The sequence below is a fragment of the Lithobates pipiens genome, unplaced genomic scaffold (genome assembly GCF_037356315.1).
Source record: "Lithobates pipiens isolate NorthernLeopardFrog02 unplaced genomic scaffold, aLitPip1_a1.2 Scaffold_8, whole genome shotgun sequence".
Classification (NCBI taxonomy): domain Eukaryota; kingdom Metazoa; phylum Chordata; class Amphibia; order Anura; family Ranidae; genus Lithobates; species Lithobates pipiens.
The window spans coordinates 32,865,384-32,892,413 of record NW_027507903.1 but is presented as its reverse complement, the minus strand read 5'-3'; the positions used below and the strand labels follow the sequence as shown (position 1 = coordinate 32,892,413).

Here is a 27,030-nt window from a genome sequence, read left to right as displayed (position 1 = left end):
GTGCGATTCGAGTTCAGCCATTCGCCGCACCCGCCACACCCGCCGCACCCGCCGCAAATTCGCACGGGACCCTTTTTTTGGCCCGCAGCAGAATCGGATCGCATGGGTGTTCACACCATGCGATCCGAGTTTGCAGATCGCACTGCGATATGCGAACTGATCTGGGGGTGTCAGTAACATTTCACTGACACTCCCAGCAGTTCGCATAGGGCAGTGTGAACTGCCGCCGGGAGGCATGCGATGCGGGAACCCGCCGCGCATTCGTGGCGTTCCCGCATCGCTCCAGTGTGAACCCAGCCTAATAAGCGATCGTTTTTCTGATCGCTGTATTAGTGTCACAGGTGACGCTAGTTAGGCAAGTAGGTATTTAGGTTCGCCGCAGCTTTTTATAGCGCCAGGGACCCCCATATACTACCGCATAAAGCCCCCTGATTGCCCCCTAGTTAACCCTTTCACCAGTGATCACCATATAACTGTTACAGGTGACGCTGGTTGGTTAGTTATTTTTTTATAGTTTCAGGGCACCCGCCATTTATTACCTAGTCTCACTAGTGTACCCCTAAATTTAGGGGTGTCTACTTTCCAAAATGGGGTCATTTGGGGGGGGTTTGTGCCATCTTGGCATTTTATGGCCTTCAAAACTGTAACGCCCTTAGAAAGCCTGAAGGCGGTGCTTGGTTTTCGGGGCCCCGTACGCGGCTAGGCTCCCAAAAAGTCCCACATATGTGGTATCCCCGTACTCAGGAGAAGCAGCAGAATTTATTTTGGGGTGTCATTTCACATATGCCCATGGCATGCGTGAGCAATATATCATTTAGTGACAACTTTGTGAAAAAAAAAAAAAAAAAAAAAAAGTTTGTAATTTTCCCGCAACTTGTGGCAAAATATAAAATATTCCATGGACTCAACATGCCTCTCAGCAAATAGCTTGGGGTGTCTACTTTCTAAAATGGGGTCATTTGTGGGGGTTTTGTGCCATCTTGGCATTTTATGGCCTTCAAAACTGTAATAGGTAGTGAGGAGTGAAGTCAAATATTTACGCCCTTAGAAAGCCTGAAGGCGGTGCTTGGTTTTCGGGGCCCCGTACGCGGCTAGGCTCCCAAAAAGTCCCACATATGTGGTATCCCCGTACTCAGGAGAAGCAGCAGAATTTATTTTGGGGTGTCATTTCACATATGCCCATGGCATGTGTGAGCAATATATCATTTAGTGACAACTTTGTGAAAAAAAAAAAAAAAAAAAAAAAGTTTGTAATTTTCCCGCAACTTGTGGCAAAATATAAAATATTCCATGAACTCAACATGCCTCTCAGCAAATAGCTTGGGGTGTCTACTTTCTAAAATGGGGTCATTTGTGGGGGTTTTGTGCCATCTTGGCATTTTATGGCCTTCAAAACTGTAATAGGTAGTGAGAAGTGAACTCAAAAATTTACGCCCTTAGAAAGCCTGAAGGCGGTGCTTGGTTTTCGGGGCCCCGTACGCGGCTAGGCTCCCAAAAAGTCCCACATATGTGGTATCCCCGTACTCAGGAGAAGCAGCAGAATTTATTTTGGGGTGTCATTTCACATACGCCCATAGCATGTGTGAGCAATATATCATTTAGTGACAACTTTGTGTAAAAAAAAAAAAAAAATTTTTTTTTTGTCATTATTCAATCGCTTGAGGCAAAAAAATAAAATATTCAATGGGCTCAACATGCCTCTTATCAATTTCCTTAGGGGGTCTACTTTCCAAAATGGGGTCATTTGGGGGGGTTTTGTACTGCCCTGCCATTTTAGCACCTCAAGAAATGAGATAGGCAGTCGTAAACTAAAAGCTGCGTAAATTCCAGAAAACGTACCTTAGTTTGTAGATGTGACAACTTTTGCGCAAACCAATAAATATACAATTATTGACTTTTTTTTTACCAAAGACATGTGGCTGAATACATTTTGGCCTAAATGTATGACTAAAATTGAGTTTATTGGATTTTTCTAATAACAAAAAGTAGAAAATATCATTTTTTTTCAAAATTTGCGGTCTTTTTACGTTTATATCGCAAAAAATAAAAATCGCAGAGGCAATCAAATACCATCAAAAGAAAGCTCTATTTGTGGGAAGAAAAGGACGCAAATTTTGTTTGGGTACAACATTGCATGACCGCGCAATTACCAGTTAAAGCAGCGCAGTGCCAAAGTGTAAAAAGACCTCTGGTCATTTACCAGCAAAATGGTCCGGTCTGAAAGTGGTTAATGACCAGCCCATTTTTTGCGATACCGCGCTTTAACCTCCCTGGCAGTATGATTATGTCAGATTTTTGTACCTCAAAACGGTACAATGTTTTGCATAGAATTTTGGCGCTTTATATTGTAGGCCTGTAATTCTTAGGAATAACTCCCTAAGACCCCTTTCACACTGGGGCGCTTTGTGGGCGCTACAGCGCTAAAAATAGCACCTGCAAAGCGCCCTGAAACAGCCGCTGCTATCTCTCCAATGTGAAAAAAATCAAAGCATATATTGATTGGTTTGCGCAAAAGTTATAGCATTTACAAAATAGGGGATAGATTTATGGCATTTTTATTATTTATTTATTTTTTACTAGTAATGGCGGCAATCTGTGGCAGACAGATCAGACACTTTTGACACTTTTTGGGACTAGTGACATTTATACAGCAATCAGAGCTATAAATAGCCACTGATTACTGTATAAATGTCACTGGCAGGGAAGGGGTTAACACTAGGGGGCGATCAAGGGGTTAAGTGTTCCCTGGGGAGGTGTTTCTAACTGGGGGGATGGGACTGACTGGGAGAAGAGAGAGATCGCTGTTCCTGATCACTAGGAACAGCAGATCTCGCTCTACTCCACTGTCAGATTGGGGATCTGTCTGTTTACATTGACAGATCCCCATTCTGGCTCTCTGTGGAGCGATCACGCATGGCCGGTGGCCATTGTGACCGCCGGCCATGCACCTTGGCTCCGACGTCGCGCCATGCGTTCATGCACCCTAACGCTCTTAAAGTGGCCGACGTACACCTACGGCGATTCACGCAGCCGTGCCAACCTGCTGCAGTATAATGACGGCGGCTGGACGGCAAGTGGTTAATACCCCTTTAACTTAAATGTAATTTTGTAGTGGAAGTAGGTACAGGTTTTTAACGCGATTAAAATAATTAATGTCAGTTACAGATCGTATTTTCCTTTTGTCACACACACTTTGAGCTTGCCACACATACAAAACTGTTGTGAATATTTTTTTATTTTTTCTGTTTCCTTTGGGAGTGTTTTCTTTTAATTTTCTACAATGCTTTTATTCATTTTCTTTGTATTTAATTAAAATTATGAGCATACCGTAATTACAAATGTGTTCTAATTGGATTGGATTGGGGGAAAAAAATTGTTTTCATATTCCACACACACACTAGACCCTCATTTAAAACAATCAAACATTTCAACATGTTCAATTGCTTTCTTTTCCAATTTCATTACAGTTAAATTGACTAAAAATAATGAAATTATGACCATACGTGGTTTTGTTTTTCACAGATTTGATTGTACTGCATTATTTCTCGACACTTTATATGGTTTCCCCAAATTATGTCCTTATGCGACAAAGCATTTCTATGTTGCAGCTTATGGTATCAATCCCTAAATGTGGTGGCTGCATTTTTTTATTTTTTTATTTATTTTCGTTTCTTTTGACTTGGTGATCCGGCCAATAAATATGTTTTTAACCACTTGCCGACTGCTGCACGCCGATATACATCGGCACGATGGCGCAGCGGTGGGCAAATGGGTGTACCTGTAAGAAGCGGTGCGCACGTGCACCTGAAGCGTACAGCGTAACCGTGCTTGCGGGAACGGCGGACTCAATGTACAGCGATTGTGTCACGGAGCCGCAGAATGGGGAAGTGCCTATGTAAACAAGGCATTTCCCCGTTCTGCCTTGTGTCATGACAGAGACATCGGGAGCAGTGATCGCTGTCATGTGACTGGAAGCCACCCCCCCCCCCCCCCACACAGTTTGAATCACTCCCTAGGACATACTTAACCACCCCTTAATCACCCCCTAGTGGTTAACCCCTTCCCTGCCAGCATCATTTACACAGTAATCAGTGCATTTGTTAGCACTGATCTCTGTATAAATGACAATGGTCCCAAAATAGTGTCAAAAGTGTCCGATGTGTCTGCCATCATGTTGCAGTCCCGATAAAAATCGCAGACTAATAAAAAATAATAATAATAAAAATGCCATAAAACTATCCCCTATTTTTCAAAATGATAGTCCTCCCTCAATTTATATATTTATTTCGTACTCTTCCTATTCCAACCCCTGACTCCTACCTTACCAAAGCTCAGGTTATGCTGAATAAATTTCTATGGCAGGGGAAGAAGGTCAGGTGTGCATTCCATAAGCTTATCAAGTCTAGATTGTCAGGAGGAATAGGACATATGGCATTAAAGGACTACTATTTGGCAGCTTGCCTAGCACAAATTAGACAGTGGTTTCAGGGCGGAGCCGGGGCTAGATGGATTGAGTTAGAAAAATACATATGCCCTTATAGAAACCCGCTAGACCTACTCCTAGCAGCTAGTTTTATGTCCACCCTACCCTCTGGTATCTCTCCACCTATGGTAGCGGCCATTGAAGCTTGGAACATTCTACTTCACACTCCACTGGCCGATGTTCCCTCTAAATCCGTCCCAATGCCCCTTACGTGTCTTCAACTTCTCATTCCAAACCTAAATATCAAACACTGGTTGGTCAGGGGTGTCACTACTGTTGGTGCTTTACAGATGGGTCCAGCCACAAAGTCCTTTAGGCTACTCCAATTGGAGTTCGGTTTGCTGCCGGGCGACATTTTTACCTATAACCAAGTCTCCCACTTATTCTCAACTCTCCCGAACCTGTCTATCGTTTTACCATGGAGGGCCCATCTGTATTACACCAACCCCACCACGTCCATTAGGGGTATCTCACTAATGTACGGTCTTCTGCAGCAGAAAACCCGTTTCTTAAAACCCCTTCCATGCGGTCGTGGGAGTTGGAATTGTCCAAATCCTACTCCATTGATCAATGGCGTAAGGCTGTATCTTCTACCTATAAGGCCACTAGATGCGCCAACTTGTGGGAACTTTACCAGAAGTTGCTGCTGCGGTGGTACGCCCTCTAGGTTGGCCTGCTATACCCCCCAGAATTCATTAATGTGCTGGAGGAATTGCGGATATAGAGGCACGCTCTTCCATGTTTTCTGGGAATGCCCAGCAATCCAATCCTTGTGGACTGCTATATTCAACGTAATATCTTTGATCTCCAACACTACTGTGCGCCCATGCCCAGGCCTGGCTATTTTATCTCTAGGCATTGATACTCTCCCTCCCAGTCTAAGGAAGGTTATTACTCATATTCTTCTAGGCGTGCGCCTGGAACTGGCCAGAAGGTGGAGGTCGACAACGACTCCATCGCTATTTGACGCGCTCCAGACAACTCACTTACATATCTCCTATGAACTAATGTTCGCCTCATCCTTGGGCAAATATACTCAGGCTTACACAGAATGGGAACCATGGTTGAACTGGTATAAGAGACATATGGTTTAACTGAATCCCTGAGGGGAAGTGGTTTCATAGCTAGGGTTGGGGGGGGGTGCGCTTAGTCGACCCGGGTGCAGCTTGTTCCCAGTTGGGGCGCCCGGGGCGGTTGGACGCAGTTCCCCTGATCATTATCCCCGCTTCCTTGTGTTATACTCTTTAGTACGCTTGCTTCAGGTTTCTATCTGGTAGCTGAGTCCTCAAACGGTTCCACTAGATTATATTACCTTGCTTACGATTCAACTTATGCCTTGACCTATATTTGTTCTTGTTAGGAATACTACGCTTGAACGATCCTTCACTTTCCAGGAATAATTTTATGGCCGAACCTTTGTACTTTGTTTCTTTTTATTCTTTGTACTACTTCATTGCTGTTTTTGTATGTTCTTGATACTTTGTATGTTCACATATTTGTGTGTATATCCCTGCTGTAATTCTCGTGGAAATTTATAATAAAAATATATTGTTATAAAAAAAAAACTATCCCCTATTTTTTGGACACTGTAACTTTTGCGCAAACCAATCAATATACACTTATTTTGATTTTACCAAAAATATGTAGAAGAATGCATATCGGCCTAAACTGAGGAAAAAAAACATTTTTTTATATATTTTTGGGGGATATTTATTATAGCAAAAAGTAAAAAAATATAGCTTTTTTTTCAAAATTGTCGCTCTTTTTTTGTTTATAGCACAAAAAATAAAAACCACAGGAGATGATCAAATAGCCCCCAAAGAAAGCTCTATTTGTGGGAAAAAAAGGATGCCAATTTTGTTTGGGTGCAATGTTGCACGACCAGTTAAAGTGACGCAAAATGTGCTCTGGTCAGGAAGGGGGTAAAATCTTCTGGGGCTTAAGCGGTTAAACTTTAAAGGAGTTGTAAAGTCTCAAGGTTTTTCGCCTTAATAAATTCTATGCATTAAAGTAAAAAAAACTTTTGCGGTGCAGCAGCCCCCCAGAGCCCCCCAGAGCCCCCCTTTTACTTACCTGAACCAGATCATTCCAGCAATGAGAACAAGCCCAGCAGCTCCAGCCTCTGTCTAGTTCCTCATTGGATAGATTGATAGCAGCACAGGGGAGAGTCCTGCTCTGTGTTAATATAGCGTGTGCCCGCACGGGTGCTACCATAGAATGCGATTCTCCGTGGGAGCACGCGATGCAGAGGAGGAGCCAGGAACGCTGCCGGGGCACCCTAGAAGAGGAGGATCCGGATCCGGGCAAAACCCTTGCATAGAAGAGGTAAGTATAACATGTTTGTTAGGGATGAGCTTCGAGTTCGAGTCGAACTCATGTTCGACTCGAACATTGCCTGTTCGCCTGTTCAGAGAACAGTGAACAATTTGGGCTGTTCGCAGCAAATTCAAAAAGCCGGAACACCCTATACAAGTCTATAGGAGAAATCTAAAGTGCTAATTTTAAAGGCTAATATGCAAGTTACTGTCCTAAAAAGTGTTTGGGGGCCCAGATCCTGCCCCAGGGGACATGTATCAATGCAAAAAAAAGTTTTAAAAATGGCAGTTTTTTTCAGGAGCAGTGATTTTAATAATGATTAAAGTGAAACAATAAAAGTGTAATATTCCTTTAAATTTCGTACCTGGGGGGTGTCTATAGTATGCCTGTAAAGGGGCGCTTGTTTCCCGTGCTTAGAACTGTCCCTGCACAAAGTGTCATTTCACAAGGAAAAAAAGTCTTTTAAAATCCCTTTCCATTGTCGGCTCCCGTAATACAGAGAATACTCAATGAGTGTTCTCTGTATTAGCTGACAATTCATTCATTGATAAAAAAAAAAAAAAAATAAAAGCGTGGGGGTTCCCCTAAATTCAATTACCAGGCCCTTCAGGTCTGGTATGGATATTAAGGGGAACCCCGCATCATTTTTTTTTTTTAAATTGAGGTGGGGTCCCCCTAAAAATCCATACAAGACTCTTTATCCGAGCACGCTACCTGGCAGGCCGCAGGAAAAGAGGGGGGACAAGAGAGCACCCCCCCTCCTGATCCATACCAGGCCACATGCCCTCAACATTGGGAGGATGCTTTGGGGGTCCGTGACCCCTCAAAGCACCATGTCCCCATGTTGATGTGGAGAAGGGCCTCATCCCCACAACCCAGGCAGGTGATTGTGGGGGTCTGCGGGCGGGGGGCTTATCAGAATCAGGAAGCCCCCTTTAACAAGGGGACCCCCAGATCCCGTCCCCCCCTTTTGAAATGGTAAGGGGGTACAAAAGTACCCCTACCATTTCACAAAGAAAGTGTAAAAATGGTTAAATAAGACAAACACACTTTTGAAAAAATCCTTTATTAAAAATAAAAATAATAAAAAAAATTCCAGCGGTGCTAATCCACTCTTGCTATGCAGTGACGGATGATCATCTCTCCGAGGTCCAGCGATGGCTGATCTGATCCAGCGAAGGGTGATTTTCAGTCCAGCGCTGTCCATACATCCATCTTCTGTCTCCACTGCGGAGACACTGCGGGGATCCCAGCGCTGACGTTTCTTATATTAGGAGGGTGGGGCCACCCGTCACCTGACCCCGCCCCCTCTGACGCTGATGAGGGAACCCATGGGGTTCCCCAATGATGTATGGTTGACCCCGCCCCCCTCTGATGTAGCGCACCTGCGGGCGGGGTCACCCATACGTCACTGGGAAAAGAGGGGGGACGAGAGAGCGCCCCCCTCTTTTCCTGCGGCCTGCCAGGTTGCGTGCTCGGATAAAGGGTCTGGTATGGATTTTTAGGGGGACCCCCACGTCAATTTTTTTTTTTAATTTGATGAGGGGTTCCCCTTAAAATCCATACCAGACCTGAAGGGCCTGGTAATCGAATTTAGGGGAACCCCCACGCTTTTTTTTTTATTCTTTTTTTTTTTATCAATGAACGAATTGTCGGCTAATACAGAGAACACTCATTGAGTGTTCTCTGTATTACGGGAGCCGACAATGGAAAGTGATTTTAAAAGACTTTTTATTCTTGCGAAATGACACTTTGTGCAGGGACAGTTCTAAGCACGGGAAACATGCGCCCCATCACAGGCATACTATAGACACCCCCCAGGTACGAAATTTAAAGGAATATTACAGTTTTATTGCTTCACTTTAATCATTATTAAAATCACTGCTCCTGAAAAAACGGCCGTTTTTAAAACTTTTTTTTGCATTGATTCATGTCCCCTGTGGCAGGATCCGGGTCCCCAAACACTTTTTAGGACAGTAACTTGCATATTAGCCTTTAAAATTAGCACTTTAGATTGTGAACGTTCGAGTCCCATAGACTTTAATAGGGTTCTAAAGTTCACACAAAGTTTAGGTCTGTTCGCAGGTTCTGGTGCGAACCGAACAGGGGGGTGTTCGGCTCGTCCTTAATGTTTGTTATTTAAAAAAAAATAATAATAACCTTTACAATCACTTTAAACTTATAATGATCAGCGTTTATTCATTTCTGTGAAACCTTTATTCAAAAAGAAAAAAAAAAATGTTGCTGTAACTACTTAAAAAGTGTTAGCTGGAGTTCAGCTTCAGTTTGTTAGTCACTTATGTAAAGCTCATCTTTAGTGCTCCTGCATTGAACAAAATAGAAGAAAAAGAGTATGTTCTCCTATTGCCTGTGTGGGTTTTTAGCGTGAGAAACCGAGGGCTCAGTTTTCCTCCCACACACCAAAGACATGCTGGAAGGTTAAATGGCTCCTGTCTAAATTGGCCCTAGTACTGTACGTGTATGTATGAATGTGGGTTAGGGATCTTAGATTGTAAGCTCCTTGAGGGGCAAGACTGATGTAACTGTATAATATACAGTGCTGTGAAAAAGTATTTGCCCCATTCCTGATTTTTTATTTTTCTTGCATATTTCTCACACTTAAATAATTGAAATCATCAAATAATCTTTAATATTACACAAAGATAACCTGAGTAAATATAAGATGCCGTTTTTAAATTGCAAAGCTCTGTGTACGTTCTTGGCTCTATATACAGTGCCTTGCAAAAGTATTCACCCCCTTGGCTTTTTACCAATTTTTTTACATGACAGCCTTTAGTTCAATGATAGTGTTTTATTCCTGCGCTACCACTGGTGATCTATCAAATCTTTAGTTCAATGTTTTCTTAATCTGAATTATATGTGATAGATCAGAAAACAATAGTCTAAGTTGGTGAAGTAAAATTAGAAAAATATATACCTAAAACTATTTTTCAGAAATGAAAAACTGCTAATTGGCATGTGCTTATGTATTCACCCCCTTTGTTATGAAGCCCATAAAAAGCTCTGGTGCAACCAATTACCTTCAGAAGTCACTTAATTAGAGAAATGATGTCCACCTGTGTGCAATCTAAGTGTCACATGATCTGTCATTACATATAAACACAATTTTGAAAGGCCCCAGAGGCTGCAACACCTAAGCAAGAGTCACAACTAACCAAACACTGCCATGATGACCAAGGAACTCTCAAAACAAGTAAAGGAAAATGTTGTTGAGAAGTACAAGTCAGGGTTAGGTTACAAAAAAATATCCAAATCTTTGATGATCTGTAGGAGCACCATCAAATCTATCATAACCAAATGGAAAGAACATGGCACAACAGCAAACCCACCAAGAGATAGCTGCACACCAAAACTCACAGACTGGCAAGGAGGGCATTAATCAGAGAGGCAGCACAGAGACCCAGGGTAAGCCATGAGAAGCTGCAGAGTTCCTCAGCAGAGACTAGAGTATCTGTACATAGGAGGACAATAAGCCGTACGCTCCATAGAGTTGGGCTTTATGGCAGAGTGGCCAGAAGAAAGCCATTACTTTCAGCAGAAAAACAAAATGGCATGTTTTAAGTTTGTGAAAAGGCGTGCTCTGGTCTGATGTTAACTTTTTTGCCATTAAAGAAAACGCTATGTTTGGCGCATACCCAACACATCACATCACCCAAAGAACACCATCCCCACAGTGAAACATGGTGGTGGCAGCATCCTGCTGTGGGGGGGTTGTTCAGCAGTCGGGACTGGGAAACTGGTCAGAGTTGAAGGAAAGATGGATGGTGCTAAATACAGGGATATTCTTGAGCAAAACCTGTACCACTGTGTGTGTGATTTGAGGCTAGGACGGAGTTTCACCTTCCAGCAGGACAATGATCCCAAACACATTGCTAAAGCAACACTTGAGTGGTTTAAGGGGAAAAATGTAAATGTGCTGGAATGGTCTAGTCAAAGCCCAGACCTCAATCCAATAGAAAATCTGTGGTCAGACTTAAAGATTGCAGTTTACAAGCACAAGCGGTTTTGCAAGGAGGAATGGGCAAAAACCCCAGTGTTAAGATGTTGCAAGCTCATAGAGACTTATCCAATGGGACTTGGAGCTGTGATTGCCGCAAAAGGTGGCTCTACAAAGTATTGACTTTAGGGGGGTGAATAGTTATGCACATTGACTTTTCGTGTTATTTTGTCCTATTTGTTGTTTGCTTCACAATAATAAAAAAAAAATCTTCAAAGTTGTGGGCATGTTCTGTAAATTAAATTATGAAAATCCTCAAACAATCCATGTTAATTCCAGGTTGTGAGGCAACAAAACACGAAAAATGGCAAGGGGGGGTAAATATTTCTGCAAGATACTGTAAGTACCTGATATAAATAAATAAAATAAGGCCAAACTCCAAAAAATTGCATTTGTAAGACCGCTGCGCAAATACCGTGTGACATAAAATATTGCAACAACCACCATTTTATTCTCTGGGGTCTCTGCTAAAAACAAGTGTATATATATATATATATATATATATATATATATATATATATATATATATATATATATATAATTGTGACAGACCTAGCCAAGACAGGGGATTTTGGAGGGGACTGAATGCTAGCCTCTGATCTGATGGTCCCTGGCATTTGGGGGAATGTGCTCTTAGTGAGCTGTATGCCTGGGGACCCCTGAGGTGGTGTTACTTTGGATTCAGGTCCATATCCCCCCAAGACATACAGACTCTGGGAACGCTGTATTTACCATATTACAAATAGTGACTGATTCATACTGTTGGGACACATACTATTAGATGCTAATGTCATCAACTCCAGCCACCTGTCTGTTGTCTTCTATAATGTAAATTAGTCTAGTCTGGCTTGCCACAGCTTCTGAGAGTCTTTCACCCATTGTTGTTTGTGTCTTCTGAGCTAAAAGAGATGGCAAGTCTGTCCTAAAGGTCATGTCTCTTAGTCACTTAGGATGTCTAAAGGATTAAATAATTAGCTTATGGTAATCAGGTTTCTGGTTACAGTTTGTCATCCTGCTGTATATACAGTACTTGTGTGAAAATCTCAAATAAAAGGTTATTCCTGATGTACTCCAAGACTGGTGTGGTCTGATGTTTTACCCTACACTGAGCTACGATTAGTGAATGGGAAAGCTAAGGGGTCTTGGATTGTGTGGTACCGGACAGAGGAAGCATTTACGGCAGACATCTTGAGTACAGGGTCCGTCACAATAATGTTTGGAGTTTCCAAGTCATTTTCTAGCAAAAAATACTGATTTTACTTTGTAAGAAACAAGTGTCAGAAAAAGGTAATTAAACTGACCTCATCTACACACGGAAATTCATTCCTTTGATCTAAGAACGAATAGTTACTAGTTCTCTACCAGTGCGGACAATATTGTGAAAAACTTGAGTGAGCAGAGAACTCTCTACACTTGTTACATAAATTAACCGTGAAAGTCTACATAGAGAAATTGTGAGCAGGGTTGAATCGAGATCATGGTTTTTAATGATTAATCCTGCAGCTTTACCTCTGGGTGATCTATGTACATTGCAGGGGTTTTAACAAACTTTGTTGCAGATTCCTACCTTTAGTTATTCTGAAGAAATCCATGTGTGTTTATCTGTGCCCGTGTGGGAAAGTTAGTCTAACATGGTTTCATAATTATCAATCAGCTGTGCACCTGCAGGGCACTAATGGGGAAAGCTGCTGGGCCTGCATCCCTTTAGAAATTATTTCCTATTGGGATCATCTCACCAAAAATGAAAATTTTGCTGCAGGGGATGCTGGAAATCTGATTTGTATCCTAGTGTAGACTTCTGGAAAAATCAGTGAGCCAATCACACAAGCAGAAAATGTTTCTGGGGGTGGTCAGTAAACATTTTGTGTACAGAGCATCTCCAGGTAGCCATATTGCATTACATTTTCAGAAATTACAGTGGCAGAGTGAAAAGGAAAGGTAATTTTTAACCACTTGCCGCCCGCCAATTCTCAAATGACGGCTGCAAAGTGGTTTCAAAATCCTGACCGGACGTCATAGGACGTCCTCAGGATTTTGAGCCGCTACCCGCCCCCGGGGGGCGCGCATCGCGCCGATCGTTGTTGCGGGGTGTCAGTCTGACACCCCGCAACTACGATCTCGGTAAAGAGTTTCTGACGGAGACTGTCCAATCACGGCTGATCACAGTGTAAATAGGAAGAGCTGGTGATCGGCTTTTCCTCACTCGCGTCTGTCAGACGCGAGTAGAGGAGAGCCGATCGGCTGCTCCTCTGACAGGGGGGTCTGTACTGATCGATTATCAGCACAGCCCCCCCCCCCCCCGAGGATGCCCACACTGGACCACCAGGGACGCGACCAGACCACCAGGGATGCCCAGCACCAGGTATGCCACCCTAGACCACCAGGGATGCCAGTCAGTGCTCACAATGGATGTCAATCAGTGTCCACAATGGATGCCAATTAGTGCCCACAATGGGCATCACTGATTGGCATGCATTATTGTTTGGCACTGATTGGCATCCATCAGTACAAAACAAAGTGACATTGTATTGCATATTAGTGCCCATCTGTCTTTTTTTATTTGTTTAGCAAAAAATATAAACTGTAGAGGTGATCAAATACCACCAAAAGAAAGCTCTATTTGTGGGGAAAAAATGATAAAAATTTCATTTGGGTACAGTGTAGCATGACCGCACAATTGTCATTCAAAGTGCGACAGCGCTGAAAGCTCAAAATTGGTCTGGGCAGGAAGGTGTTTAAGTGCCTGGTATTGAAGTGGTTAATAATATTCAAAAACAATATGACTCGTGTTGCAATTGTATACACAATAATATTTTTTCTTTATTTGCAATTTTTTCTTTTAACTTACAAAAACAATTGAGTACTGTCTGTGATATATTTTTTATTTTCACTAACATCAAAATCCGCTTCTTTAAGGTGCAAGATATTAGTAATGTTTGGATCTTGAAGAAGGAGATACACCCTGAAAGTTCTTCCCAAAAATTTTTTGGCTGCTAATGCAAATAAAAAAATGTATAGACAGTACTCAATTATTGGGAAATTGCTAAAAAAAAAAAAAAAAAAAGTTGACATTCTTAGCATTGCGTTCTTTATCTATAAGCTTTTAGAGGAGCTGCCTTTCTGGAACTTCTTTTATCAGTTCACTTCCTGCTTATCTAGTCGTTTGTCAATGTACAACTCAACGCTGTGTGCCTTTCTCAGTAAGGTCGCTGAGCAGATGGAAAGAGAAACAACCAGTGCTGATTATTAAGGAGAAAAGGCTATCAAATAAACACCGTACCAACACTAAGGTGAAGAATGTTGTCTTACCTAAAAATGTTTATATATAAACGGCTGTAATGAATTGTCGGGTCTCGGGTCTCGGCAATATAGATAACTCATTGGGTCTGGTATGAATATTAAGGGGAACCCCAAACCAAAATATAAAAATAAATTGGCGTAGGGGTCCATACCAGACCCTTATCTGAGCCCGCAACCTGGCAGACCGCAGGAAAAGAGGGGGGGGGCGAGAGAGCACCCCCCCCTCCTGAACCATACCAGGCCATATGCCCTCAACATGGGGAGGGCGCTTTGAGGTAGCCCCCCAAAGCACCTTGTCTCCATTTTGATGGGGACAAGGGCCTCATCCCCACAACCCTAGCTTCCCCCATGTGAATTGGTAATGGGGTACAAGTTCCCCTACCATTTCACAAAAAAAGTGTTAAAATGTTAAAAAAGACAAGACACTGCTTGGGACAAGTCCTTTATTAAAAAATAAAAATGCCCCATGATGTCCATTCATCTTTTTCTATCACGCCGCCCGACGGCCGGAAGTGGTTAGAGTAGCAGTGGGTGTGGCCACCTGTGCTCTGGTTCTGAGGTTCCTCCCCTGCTTCCAGGGAGAATGTTCTGAAAGAGGGGCAGGGCCTGAAACTGGAGTGGCAGGCAGCTCATGTGGGAGCCCTGACCAATGCTCAACTAGAATTGGCAGGGGGCGGGCCTCCTATATAAGCTGAGGTAACATGTCACTGGGGTGAGTTGTCGGCTGAGTGAAGTGGAGAATGAAATACTAGACAGCAGTAGGAGGGCACCTCCATCGGTGGGGGGGGGGAGTGCGCCAATCGCAGGAGGAGGCCGCGGGAGAACTTTACACCTTTACATGGTCATTGGCATTAATTACATCCATATAATTACACGGTTATTGGTGAGGAACTCCTGGAGCAGAGGGGCAGGTGAAGCTGTCGGAACATATGGTCCGGTCAAGTTCTCCATCAAGGACTCAGGGCAGAGAAAGGTCGGTGAGTGTACCACAGTGGACAGCTGGATGTGCCAGGAAGTATGTGAGGGAACTTTGCTTTTACACGATCATTAGCAAAGTCCTCGGCATTACACGGTCAATGATGAGGAGCCCTGGATCAGAAGAGAGCCTGTGGGGATCTGTATCAAATCAATGTGACCTGAGAGTATGGGATTTGAAAGCTGGGCTAGCTGGGAACAGTAGTCCACCATCCAACATTTGTTTTTAAACTACTAGGCCTCCGGGGAGAGGTGCTGAAGGCCTCTGGCCTAGTAGCAGCAAGCAACGAGAGACAGCTTAGGGATCTCTTCAGAGTTGGTCCTTCTTGCTTACAGAAGAAGATGTGACATACTTTACACTGACAATCACAAGATAAGTTTATGCAGGAGGAGAAGGTTTCTGGGAACAACAGCCTTACATGGTCAACAGTGATGTCCTCATCCTTATATGGTCATGAGGGAGTAAATTCTGGAAGCAATAGTCTGTTTGTTACTAGTGGCAACTACACCGCTACAACAACAAAAAAAGCACGTTCACTTTGCAAAGGAAGTTACACTTTGCAAGGGAATGAGCTTAGAGAATGAGGCGAAGCTCTGCTGACTACCCCCATCCAATCTCATGCAAGCAAAATGCTTGTTTTTTATTTCTACTTTTCTTCATGTGATTGGGCATTCTTTGCAAACTGAATTTTCACTTCATTCACTAAGCTAAGGGGAAAATTCTCTGCAAAGCGAAAATTCCCTTGCAGAGTGAACAACCTATTTGCCTTCTGTAACCACGCTCACGGTATTTGGAAGATCACTCTGATCATATTTTTATGAATTTTCCTTACATTGGATTGAGTATTCTTTGCAAAGTGAAATTGCTATACACTTAGCAACCTATTTTACTTTAGTAAATCAACCCACATTTAGTCAACATAATATATAAACATGTATTATGAAAGTAAATATATAAAAAAATATATAAATGGATTTCAAACACAATTGTTGAATACCTACTTGAGGGTTTGTGTATTTCTCCTGGTAAAAGGGGTAATAATTTTAAAAAGTAACTCCAAGGCACCATTTATACCCAGCATCTCTCCGACAGAAACTGCTAAAAAAAAAGAAAGAAAGAAAGAAAGGTAAAGTTTATATAATTTAAATAAAAATGTGGGAATAAAAAAACATGATAAGATAATTATTTACTGATCTGCTCTGACATGAAAATCAATATGAATACCAATATCAGATTCTGAAGACTGAAGGAAATACCATGGGTCTGATTATCAATCAGAAGTGATAAACCAGCCTGATAAATGTAGATATATCTTCTTAGGCCGCGTACACACGGGCGGACTGTCTGACGGACTTGGTCCGCTGAAACGCGCTTCAGCGGACAATCCGCTCGTGTGTGGGCTTCAGCGGACTTTTTCAGCGGACAGTCTGGCGGACTAAGTCTTTCGGAATTTCCGTAATATTGTCCGTCCAACTTTGGTTTCAGCGGACAGTCCGCTCGTGTGTAGGCAAGTTGGACGGACTAAGTATGGCGCATGCTCAGAAAGGATTTACACGGCCGAAGGTTGCATTGCAGTGTATTGGACGTCGTATTTCTAGTCCCGTCGTACGTGCTGTACACGTCATCGCGCAAGCTTTCAACGGACTGTCTGTTCATTGTGTGTGGTCAAGTCCGTTCATTCAAAAGTAGGACGGACTGTCTGTCGGATTGTCTGACGGACTTAGTTGGACGGACAGTCCGCCCGTGTGTACGCGGCCTAAGATTACCAAAGTCTGACCTTTTCAGAGAAAAATGCTGTTTCTGATTTTTTTTAAAAAAATTCAATTTATAGGAATATAAGGAATAAATTCAGTTCAGTGACACTTATGATTGAATTTGGCACTTATACAATTGTCACTTTTCCCAGAATTATGATTTTCTATTTTACTCTGTGCAGTAAGCTTGCATTAATTATAGTTTTTTTTTTTTACTATTTGTCTAGAAAGTTCTTGTATTGCAGAACCAAATTAAAAAATTTACAATACTTAAAGTGGTTGTGAAAACTTACATATACCCACTGAAGTGACAAGTGTCATGTGAAACCTTCCTACATAAGTTCTACCTGTTTATTTGCAGCTCTCTCTTCTCTACAGCCATTCAATGTCCATAATTTACACAGCATTTCTCAGCTCTAAAAGGGAGGAGGCGGCAATCTGACATCACACACTGCACAGAATAGACCAGGGAGATGGGTGTAATATGAGACCTGAGTGGAGGGAATGCCCCCCGTCTCCCTCTACAGAGTTTCATAAGAAAACATGCATAGCTGAGGTTGTCAATCGCATACTGTGTGCTAGAGGTGGGGGAGGGGCCATTTCTTGGGATGGTCAATGCCGGCCTAGATCAGCAGTCTCCAAACATTCTAAACAAAGGACTGGTTTACTGTTGTTTAGACTTTAGGGGGGCCGAGATGTGGCCAGTGAGAGTAGAAAATGCCTTGGCGTCAATGGGAATAAACATATTTAGTATCAGTGGAAGGAATAGTGCCTCACCATTGGTGTCAGTGGGAGGAATAGTGCCCCATCTTTGGCGTTAGTGGGAAGAATAGTGTCCTGCCATTGGTGTCCGTGGCAGGAATAGTACTTTGTATTGATTGGAGGAATAGTGCCGCAGGGGCCGGATAAGGGCCAACAAAGGGCCACATTCGGCCCTCATTCGGCCCTCAGGCTGCAGTTTGGAGACCACTGGCATAGACTGTCAGATGTGACTTATGCAGGAAGCAGAGGAATGAGACAGCAGACAGAAATCACACTAGGTGCTTTGGACAGAGGTAAGTACACACTACAGATGGATATCCTTTATTCATTTTTCATTTCAGAGGTCTATACTACTTTAAAACGAAAGTAAACCCGCACATTTTTTTTTTACAACAAAAAATCATAATGAGCTAGTATGCAGAGCAAACTAGCTCATTATGAAATACTCACCTTAGAACGAGGCACCGGTATCTTGCCCGATCCACTCCAAGGGAGCTGACATGTTGCCTTGGCGTGTCTTCTGGGTATTGCGGCTCCAGCACTGTGAGTGGCCGAAGCCATGATACATCACTCCCGCACATGCGCACAGGAGTCTTTTTTCCGGCAAGGTCTGGCAGTTCTAATTCTTTTTTTCAGATCCTCAGAGAGTTATTTGCCATGAGAGTGAGGGTGATAACACCAAATTTAAAACACTTGCTCCCCATTCACACCTGAGACCTTGTAACACTAACGAGTCCCATGACACCGGGGAGGGAAAATGGCTAACTGAGCCCAATTTGGACATTTTCACTTAGGGGTGTACTCACTTTTGTTGCCAGCGGTTTAGACATTAATGGCTGTGTGTTGAGTTATTTTGAGGGGACAGCAAATTTACACTGTTATACAAGCTGTACACTCACTACTTTATATTGTAGACAAGTGTCATTTCTTCAGTGTTGTCACATGAAAAGATATAATAAAAGTATTTACAAAAATGTGAGGGGTGTACTTAATTTGTGAGATACTGTATATACGTGATTCGGTGCACAGCTGCCGCCCTGTAGCAGTATGTCATCTATAGGGCGCTTGGCATGTGGTTATTACCATTGTTAGGTATGTTTTTCCGTTGTGTTTATTTTTTATTCACTATAACAGTAGAAGTATCTCAAATGCTTTTTTCTCGGTGTGTCTGACTTATAAATATCATTTTTTTTTCTGTTCGCTCCTGAGGAATCAGGGAACTGGATGTTCTATGATAATGTTCCTTTGAATAGGTGTCAATAGGTCAGAAAAGCTTTTCACTTAATGCTGAGCACAACTGCACCATTCTATCCATGCTGTATACAAATACACAATAAAAAGATTTTCTTTGGTGATGATTTATTAAACAAGTGACGCTTGACTGATAAGATGAAATTTATATATATATATATATATATATATATATATATATATATATATATATATATATATATAATATATATACATACATACATACATATATATATAAATGAATCATTCGGCCATCATTTTATTTTTTTTCCACAATAGGTCATTCAGCCATCATTTTATGGCCACTGACAGGTTAAATGAATAACATTGATTATCTTGTAACAGTGGCATCTGAAAGTAGGTAATATATATTAGTCAGCAAGTAAACATGTTGATCCTGAAGTTGATGTATTGAAAGCAGAAAAAGCTGGTGCTGCATAGCCTCAGACCAATCAGGGTGCCCATGCTAACTCGTACCCACAGCCAAAACATAGCTCCCAAATGTCCCCGATTCCGAAGGACTGTCCCTGATTTGAAACAAAGTCCCTCTTTCCTCCACATTTGTCTCTCATTTTTGTCTGATCTCTATAGTTGTATATAAAATGCATAATTGATCTTTTAAAAAGTGTTTCTCAGTGCTAAACCTTCCATGTAATTTCTAAATTGCTGCATTTGGGAATGTCAAAAGCCAATATAAAGAAATAATGTGGTTTAAAAAAAAAAAGCACTTGTGGGTTTAACTTATATACATTTTTTTTTAATACTCTTTCAAGGGGGCGTGGCAGGGTGTGTGCCCTATGCCTACATACTTCCCTTTACTAATAGATATCTGTAAAGGAAATTTGTAAATTCTGTATATTATTGTATTCTATTTTGTATGTATTGCACACAGCACTAAAAATGTTTTCATTACATGTTTGCATTATTTTGAGTCCTGATTAGAATTAGCTTGCCTATGTTACGCCCCTTGTTACCATACAATTGTAATATTAATGTGATACCTACGGAATCATATGTATAAAAACCTTCAATTGCGTCATAATAAAACAGAACAGTTATTTTAGAAAGATGCTGAGTGTATCTTTTGTGTCTGTTCCCTACTGCAGTAGTTATTATTAATTTGGGACAACTATTAATATGAGGATAGCAGTTTCCTATCTATAACATTTCCAGAACAATATCCCTCGTTTCCTTCTCGAAAACTTGGGAGGTATGCCAAAAGCATGGCTAAAGCATGGCTAAAAGTGTGGCGGAAAATCTGACACCAACTGACACTTTGTGTGAACTGACTAACCACTGACAGCTCCAGTGACAATAATACGGTGATCGGTGCTAATACTATTCACTGTCACTGTGCTAATGACACTGGTTGGGGAGGGGTTAACATATAGGGGCAATCAAGGTGCTAATTGTGTGCCTAACAAGTGTTAATATCTGTAATGTGTGCATCGATTTGTCTCTTTGCAGGGATTGTATCCTCTGTACAGAGCTCTGTGTTAATTATTAACACAGGGCTCTAGGCTGTGATTCTACTCAGCCGATCAGCAGGCCCAGCCATGAATCATTGTCCAGCATCTGTTGGTGAATTCCCGCTGTGTCAAATCACAGAGGAGTAGGTGGGCGGGGTGAACCTTGAACTCTTTGCCCCTCTTCTGAACTTGCTGATATAGGCCATGTCTCTGCACTTCCTGTTTGCCAGATTATTTTCTCTCTCCTGCCAATATCTTTCTCTTTTTGCTCCCGCTTCTGTCTGTATCTTCACTACTACATGTTGCCGACCTTTGGCCTGTTCCTCGCCTGCACTTCAGCTGGATCCCAACCTGTACAAACTACTGCCCGCTGGCCCCACCTATAACTGGCCTTCACAGTAAGGAGCATATGGAAGGACGACACATGTCAAACAAAACCAAAGAAAATTCCCAGCTCAACTCACCAACCAGCCTGCAACAAACCAAATTCTCCTGTCTAACAGTATGCGTTAAAAAAGGGGGCTTAGTTTGCACACATTTGCAAATACATGTGTAAGCTGTTGGGCCCCTCCCTGACACCCCAGTATTATCTGCAGTCCTAACTCTGTATATTTATAAACGCCTCCATAGTAGAAGTACATGCATTCTAGATAGAGGGCAGGTGAGCCTGGAGGGAGCCCATCCCTCCCTAAAGGCACAGGCACACACTGGACACCCAACATATAGCACAATGGCAGCAAATGTGTCCAGTGTATCCCCTCACCAGTTGATCCCAACCTGTAACCACTTGGTACCAACTGTTAGCTTGTTTATTGACTACACTTCTGCTTGATCACTACCTGCTACAATTGTCACTGGACTCCGGTTTGCTCACCTCTTGGGGGAGCGATCTGGAGGACCACGACCTGGCACTAGCATGCAGCAAAAACCATCTCCACCACGGAGAGCTCTGATGAAGACCAGTTAGTGCTTAGACACAGCACCTTGGGTAAGCCTGTGTCATCCTCCAGGATGACCTGCTCATATACGTACTCTGCTGGTCAGTGTGAATCTCTCTACTACTATAGCTACTGGTCTTCAAGCCTAACCCCTGACCTATGACACCCTTGTTTAAGAAAGAGTTTGGTGTGAAGATGTAGGGTTAACATTTGGTTGCACCTCTTTAGTATCCCACTTGTTGTATACAGCATATGAAATCTATTTAGGACCTGAACACAGATATATCTCCATTTCCACTGCATAGATCAGGTCAGTAATAGTCATAGGGCAGTAATATTCCCTAATCAGATTTACCATGCTTTATCTCTACACGTATAAATGCAGGTAAAACTGATTGATAGAAAAGTAAAAAGTGCCGTGCTAAAACCTTTAAATGGGGGGGCGGAGCCGGCACGCAAGGAGTATGGACAAGTGAGTCCTTAGCTCCTCGTCACACGGGACATCCAGCAGCTTTTACATCGACTTTGAGCACAGGTGAACAGCAGAATACACAGCTGGGACACCCGGGAGAGAGTCTGATCATGTCACGGAGGAGGGAGAGACCACAGCCCGGTAAGATGACAGACTTCTTCATTCGCTCGGGCCGCTCGGGCAGCCAAAATGGTGCTGCCGGCACACAGGACTCACAGGGCTCTCCCAGCACGCTTACATATAACGCGGCAGATGGATGGGAGACAGTGGACAGACACAGGAACAGGCACAAACCACCACACACTGTATCCCAGTCCTCCTTCAGCACGAATAGCACTGTTAAAGTTAAACTGAAGCTTACACAAGACTCAGCAGATAAAGGAAACAGGGATATTGGTGCTGCATTAGATGACGCACTGGAGTTCCAGGACGCCATAGCCACGTTCCCAACAAACAACCAGCCTGTTATGGACTCCACTCTGAAAGACACGTTGGTCTCTCTTAGGAGTGCCATCCATACAGATATGCTACAACTCATGACACAGTGCAAAGCGGAGGTGTCTGAAGTCAGCGATAGAGTAACCCATATAGAGAATAAAATGGGGGAATTTACAGACACATTTACCAACATGGTAGATGCTCATATTGAACATGATGATGATATATTGTGGCTCAAGGCAAAAGTCACAGACCTGGAGGACCGTTCCAGAAGGAACAATATAAAAATAAGAGGTATTCCTGAGACGGTCAAACCACAAGATCTGATGGCATATCTAACCAACAAATTGCAGAAAATTTTGCCAGATGTATCTCTCGAGGAGCTATTGATCGTATACACAGGCTACCAAAGCCGCAACATATTCCGGCAGAGCTCCCTAGGGACACCATAGCCAGGCTACATTACTATAGAGTTAAAGAAAAGCTGATGCACACTATAAGATGGGCAGAACAACCCCCTGACTGACTACAAAGCCTGACATTCTTCGCTGACCTCTCAGCTCACACTATGCAGAGGAGGCGTAACCTTCTGACCATCACTAAACCCCTCAGGAACCATAACATTCCTTATAGGTGGAATCACCCCGCAACATTGGTGATCACCAACGGCGAACAGGAGTTCCACATAAACACACTGGAGGGCAGCATACATCTGCTGGAGAAATGGAGGATCATTGTTCAGGATCCAACTGATTCAAAGACCCACCAGGACTTACCGGAGTCCCCTACCGGCTGACATAAAATATCGGTACACACCGTGTCTCGCTCAATCCCAGATCCACTCAGTTCTGGATGATCCTCTCGGCATCCAATATTGTCACAACCTCCGTTATAAGCAGCCATTGTAGGCTCAGATTCCTCAGGAATCGCAAATCTCCTTTTTTTTCTTTTTTTTTTTTAACAAAAGATACTTTCGCAACAGCGCATTGTCTACATCTTTTAGTTGCGGTTTTGTTAACGTCTCCTTTCTTTTGACAGTTTTCCAACGTTTTTAAGTACACAACTCCTACGAGTCGTATCTACGAGTACGGACAATACAAGTCTCATTGTTACCAGAGTTGAACTTCACAACTGGCCTCAGAGAATTTGAAAGACTTGCTTATCTTCAGCAGGGTAAGGACAACCCATTTATACTAGAGGGCGAAACTACCCCATAAACACAGCATAAGGACAACTATTCCTAATTATGTCATTTAAGATATCCTCCATAAACATTAATGGCCTGAATAGTCCACAAAAGAGACTATGGAGGGAAGCCCCTGCGCAGAAGTGTGACATCCTCTGTTTGCAGGAGACCCATTTTAAGGAAGGCAATCATCCAAAATTAAGCCACAACCAATTTCTTAATGTCTATCGAATTCACTGACCAAAAAACGGGGAGTGGCTTTTTTGATCAAGCAAACAGTTTTTTTTAAGTATCTGGCCCATCAACAGGATACGGAAGGGAGGTATCTAATACTTACATGTGAAATCAATAATGTGACATATACCATAATTAACACTTATGCCCCTAACGCCAGACAAATTTGCTTCCTCAACAAGCTTTGGAAAAAAGTGTAAAAATTGTGAAATGGACATATCATTCTATGTGGGGACCTGAATGCAGTCCCTGACCCACATTTGGATGTTTCCAGTTCTACGCCCAGAACGACTGGCAGACGTACTATAGGCAACTTTGCTAGCTCGGCTGGTTTATATGATGTGTGGAGGTGCCAGCATTCCACAGAAAGAGATTTCTCGTTCTTTTCGCAAGTTCATTTATCGTACTCCAGAATAGACTTATTTTTGGTGGACAAATTTTTATTACAACGAATTTCCCTGTCAGAGATTGGAAAAATAATATGGACTGACCATGCCCCTATATCGATCAGAGTGGGGGACTGTACCTTTTCCACCCGAGCAATTAGGTGGAAGTGTGATCCCCAATTGTTTAACCACTTCAGCCCCGGACCATTTTGCTGCCTAAAGACCAGACCACTTTTTGCGAATTCAGCACTGCGTTGCTTTAACTGACAATTGTGACGTCATGCAACGTGGCTCCCAAACAAAATTGACATCCTTTTTTTCCCACAAATAGAGCTTTCTTTTGGTGGTATTTGATCACCCCTGCGGTTTTTATTTTTTATTTAAACAAAAATAGAGTGACAATTTTGAAAAAACGCATTATTTTTTACTTTTTGTTATAATAAATATCCCCCAAAAATATATAAAAAAGCATTTTTTTCCCTCAGTTTAGGCCGATATGTATTCTTCTACATATTTTTGGTTAAAAAATCACAATAAGCGATTATTGGTTGGTTTGCGCAAAAGTTATAGCGTTTACAAAATAGGGGATAGTTTTATGGCATTTTTATTAATATTTTTTTTTTTTACTAGTAATAGCGGCGATCAGCGATTTTTATTGTGACTGCGACATTATGGAGGACACATCGGACATTTTTGACACATTTTTGGGACCATTGTCATTTATACAGCAATCACTGCTATATAAATTCAGTGATTCCTGTGTAAATGACATTGGCAGTGAAGGGGTTAACCAGTGGGTGGCAGTGTAGGGGTTAAGTGTTCCTAGGGGTGTGTTACTAACTGTTGGGGGCTGGGCTTTCATTTAGTGAACACTGATCTCTGCTCCAATCACATGGAGCAGAGATTAGCGTCACTAGTTGCTAGGCAGAACGGGGAGATGCTGTTTACAATAGCAGAATGGGGAGATGCGGTTTACAACGGCATCTCTCCGTTCAGCCGCCCCGTGAGACGATTGCGGGCATGCCCGTGGCAATCGAGTCTGCAGGACCCGCGACCGGACTCACGGGGTTCCCGACCAGCATGCGAGCAGGCAGGGCAGCAGTAAAGATTGGACGTACCTGTACGCCAATATGCCTGCCCGTGCCATTCTGCTGATGTAAATCGGCGTGCGCTGATCGGGAAATGGTTAAGGACCCTGTAATAGTGAAGGAGGTTGCCTCCTTATTACAAGAATTTTTTGAGGTTAATGACACTTAGCCCTTGTACACACGGTCGGAGATTCCGACGGAATGTGTCCGATCGGAGCATTTTGTCGGATATTCTGACTGTGTGTTGTCTGCATCGGACTGTTTCCGTCGGAATATCCGTCGGACCAAATTTTCCAACTTTCTGGAAATATTTTCCGAAAAAATGCTCCGATCGGACATACTCCGATCATGTGTAGAGAATTCCGATCGGACAAAGTGCCACACATGCTCAGATCAAATTCCTACACCAAAGCTATTGGCTACTAGCGTGAACGTAGTCCTGTCATAACGAACAAACATTATCACATTCTGAACGATCGGATTTTCCGACAACTTCGTCCAACCGTGTGTATACAACAGTTTCGGACAAAATCCGACAGACAAAATCCGACGGATTTGGTTGTCGGAATCTCCGACCGTGTGTACAAGGGCTAAGGATGTAAATCCGTTTACATTATGGAATGCACATAAGGCATTCATTAGGGGTCTGTTAATCAAAAAAAGTGTGGGGCTGAGGAGGATGAGGAGGCAGCGTATGGATGGTATTTTGAAGGAGATAGCAGATTTAGAAGCATCGAACAAAAAAATACCCTCACTGATTACTAGCAACAAACTGGCAGCAGCGCGAAATGAGTTGCGCACCCTGCTACTGGCCCAACACTCACGAAACATCCACAAACTTAAAGCCAATTTTTACACATATGGCAATAAGGCAGGGAGGCTTTTAGCCAACCAAATTAAAGACAGAGTACACAAACAAAAAATACCCTACATATTTCCCCCACAGAACGGCTCCAAACTCACCAACCCCAAAGAGATTGCTGATGCATTTAGTTTATACTACAGCAGCCTTTATAACTTACAAGAGGACCACACTAACACCCAACCAACTTCTGAAGCAATAGAGAAGTTCCTTCAGAAAATTTAATTACCTAAGTTACAACAAACACAACTAGATTCGCTAAATGCTCCATTCTCACAACTTAGAATCCAAAAAACAGTGGAAGCATTACCCAAGAATAAGTCACCCGGCCCCGATGGGTACTCCTAGGAGTACTATCGGAGCTTCTCAAATATTATAGTTCCAATTATGCAAAGGATGTTCCATGCAGCTGCCTCCTCTGCCTCATTTCCGCTACTAGCGACTATAATTACCCTACCCAAACCGGGGAAGGAACCGGACAGAGTACAGAACTTCAGGCCCATATCTCTTTTAAATGTGGACCTGAAGGTTTACGCCAAACTGTTGGCTAACAGGATGGCTAAACTCTTATGCCGCATACACACGATCAGACTATCTGGCGGACTTAGTATGGTGGACAATCCACTGGAAAGTCCACCAGACTTTCCGAACAAGCGAACCTCCCCACACACAACCTGACTTTTGCGGCGGACTAGGTCCGCCGGACTGTGGCGTGAGTCCGCCGTACTTTTGAAATGAACGGACTTACCCACACATGGAGGAAAGTCCATTAAATTTGAACGCAGCTCCAGGTAGACGGGACTAGCGCAGGAGGTCAATGTTGCCGCCTCCATGGGTGAGATTGACACGTCGCTGGCCCCGTCACCTGGTATGGACTTAAAGGGGAAGCCCTACACCGAAAAAACGGTGTGGGGGTCCCCCCAAGGTCCATATCAGACCCTTATCCAAGCACGCAGCCCGGCCGGTCAGGAAAGGGGGTAGGGACAAGAGAGCAGTACCAGGGCTGTACCAGGCTGCGTGCCCTCAACATGGGGGGTGCTTTGGGGACAGGGGGCCGTGCGGCCGCCCACCCCAAAGCACCTTGTCCCCATGTTGAT

General features: G+C 42.9%; 1 protein-coding gene across 1 annotated transcript in view; it reads right to left on the bottom strand.

Annotated features, from left to right (window-relative positions):
• AGBL1 (AGBL carboxypeptidase 1) overlaps nucleotides 1-27,030 on the bottom strand; it is a 1,055,086-nt gene that overhangs the window by 870,158 nt on the left and 157,898 nt on the right. Inside the window, exon 5 of the mRNA XM_077473970.1 lies at nucleotides 16,095-16,188. Within this exon, the coding sequence (XP_077330096.1) occupies nucleotides 16,095-16,188 (94 nt within the window). The remainder of the gene's footprint in view (nucleotides 1-16,094; nucleotides 16,189-27,030) is intronic.